The sequence below is a fragment of the Stegastes partitus genome, unplaced genomic scaffold (assembly GCF_000690725.1).
Source record: "Stegastes partitus isolate 25-593 unplaced genomic scaffold, Stegastes_partitus-1.0.2 Scaffold2250, whole genome shotgun sequence".
NCBI lineage: Eukaryota > Metazoa > Chordata > Actinopteri > Pomacentridae > Stegastes > Stegastes partitus.
The window spans coordinates 29,337-31,078 of NW_007579981.1; the positions used below are offsets into that span (position 1 = coordinate 29,337).

General features: G+C 35.6%; 1 protein-coding gene across 1 annotated transcript in view; it reads left to right on the forward strand.

The window, feature by feature from the left end:
• The window catches only part of slco1d1 (solute carrier organic anion transporter family, member 1D1), a 14,511-nt gene that overhangs the window by 1,255 nt on the left and 11,514 nt on the right, over positions 1 to 1,742 (forward strand). The window contains exon 2 of the mRNA XM_008304549.1: positions 1,541 to 1,682. Within this exon, the coding sequence (XP_008302771.1) occupies positions 1,541 to 1,682 (142 nt within the window). The remainder of the gene's footprint in view (positions 1 to 1,540; positions 1,683 to 1,742) is intronic.

Sequence of the window (1,742 nt, forward strand, 5' to 3'; positions counted from 1 at the left end):
GAGACTAAAGGTTAACCTCTTCACTAGATTACCATTTCTGCAGACGACATACATCTAATAATTATTTTATTCCTGTAATGGAGCTACTTAACGGTATTTTTTTTTATACATCGTTAAACATCACGACAAACTTAAGTCAAATGAATTCATGTTTTCTAGTTGATTGAATTTATAAATATGGGTTTTGCTCGTATCTAGTTGTTTGAACTCATAAAAACCTTTCGTGACTTGAGGAATGTTGACTGGAAACGGAATGAATGAACAGCTGAGCGTTTACAATAAGCAGCACGAGGATATCAGCCGACTTCCCACAATGCATTGTTCGAGAGTTAAAACTCCCCAGAGACTTTTTTTTTTTTTTTGTAGTTTGAGACAACAAACATGGTTGAAACCTGCTTTGTGTCTTTGTTGAATTAAGTTATGGTTGTTTCTTGTCATAATAATCAAACCGAATCAAACCACGACAAAGGTTAGAGCTGAGTTCATAGACTCCACGTCTCTGAGTTCTCCATGTTAAATAAAGTAAATTAACTCTTAAAACATAGAAAACTGTAAAAAGAAAAGACAGAATAACCACCGTCTGAGGGACTCTTTGATTCAACTTAATATCTTTTATTTATTGAACTTGTTTTCTTAAGTTCAGTCAATTCAAAAAGTTTTATTGAAAGTCTCAAAACAGCAACTTTCTTTTCTAATCAACCTGTTTTTACGCAATTAGGTTTAAATAACACAATTTCACTGGTTTACTAATATCAATGAATTGTATAATATGAATAGTAATTTAGTAAAATGGATGAAATCATAACAAAATTGGAAGGTAATCACGAAAAATGAATCAAAAACAGAAGAAAAGTAAAAGATAGTTGGTCTAAAGTCAAACTTAGACAGACTTAAAGCTGCTGATCTGACCTGAAAACAAACAAGGAAGCTAATTTGACAATTGAAGACTCAGTTTGACTAATTTTTTGAGACAAAAAAAGTCAAAATTCTCTGATTCCAGCTTCTTAAAAGTCAATATTTTCTGGTTTCTTTCCTCCTCTGTGACTGAAAATCACATAAATCAACTGAACATAAGAAAAACATGGACTATAAAACACGTTTTCACCATTTTCTGACATTTTCATGGAGAAAAAAAAAGAAAACCAACGTTAGCTGCAGCCCTGATACTGACTGATGACTAACAGAGCAACAAATGACCAACAACTGATTAACTGATGTCGTCCTTTGTGTGTTTTAAACAGCGCTGGTCTCCTCTTGTGCATTTCTAAGGACTGTAATCTCATTTAATGTCAATTACATCATGTTTAAAGTAAATTCAAAGAGCTGTAAAATGTGTTAAAGTGTCCTGTGTGAGTCTAATCTACCATGAGCTAAAATTACATCCTGTCATATAAAAGCCTCATTTCCCTGCACGACAGCCTCCTTATCCCAACAAATGAATCATCTTATCTGCGGCAGTCATTTAAAGAATCCGCCGGGCTGATCTAATCAACTGGACTCTGCTGGGCTCTGCTCTAACAGCTTGTTGTTGTTCTTGCAGCTCTTCCTGGCCTCGCTGGCCTTTGTGTATTTTTCCAAAGCCTTTGGTGGAGCCTACATGAAGAGCTCCATCACCCAGATTGAAAGGCGCTTTGATATCCCCAGCTCGCTCATCGGCTTCATAGATGGCAGCTTCGAAATGGGTATGTGCAGCTTCTGCTGGCCGAAGACGAAACTGGAGAAAAATAGTGAAAGAAGAAAAT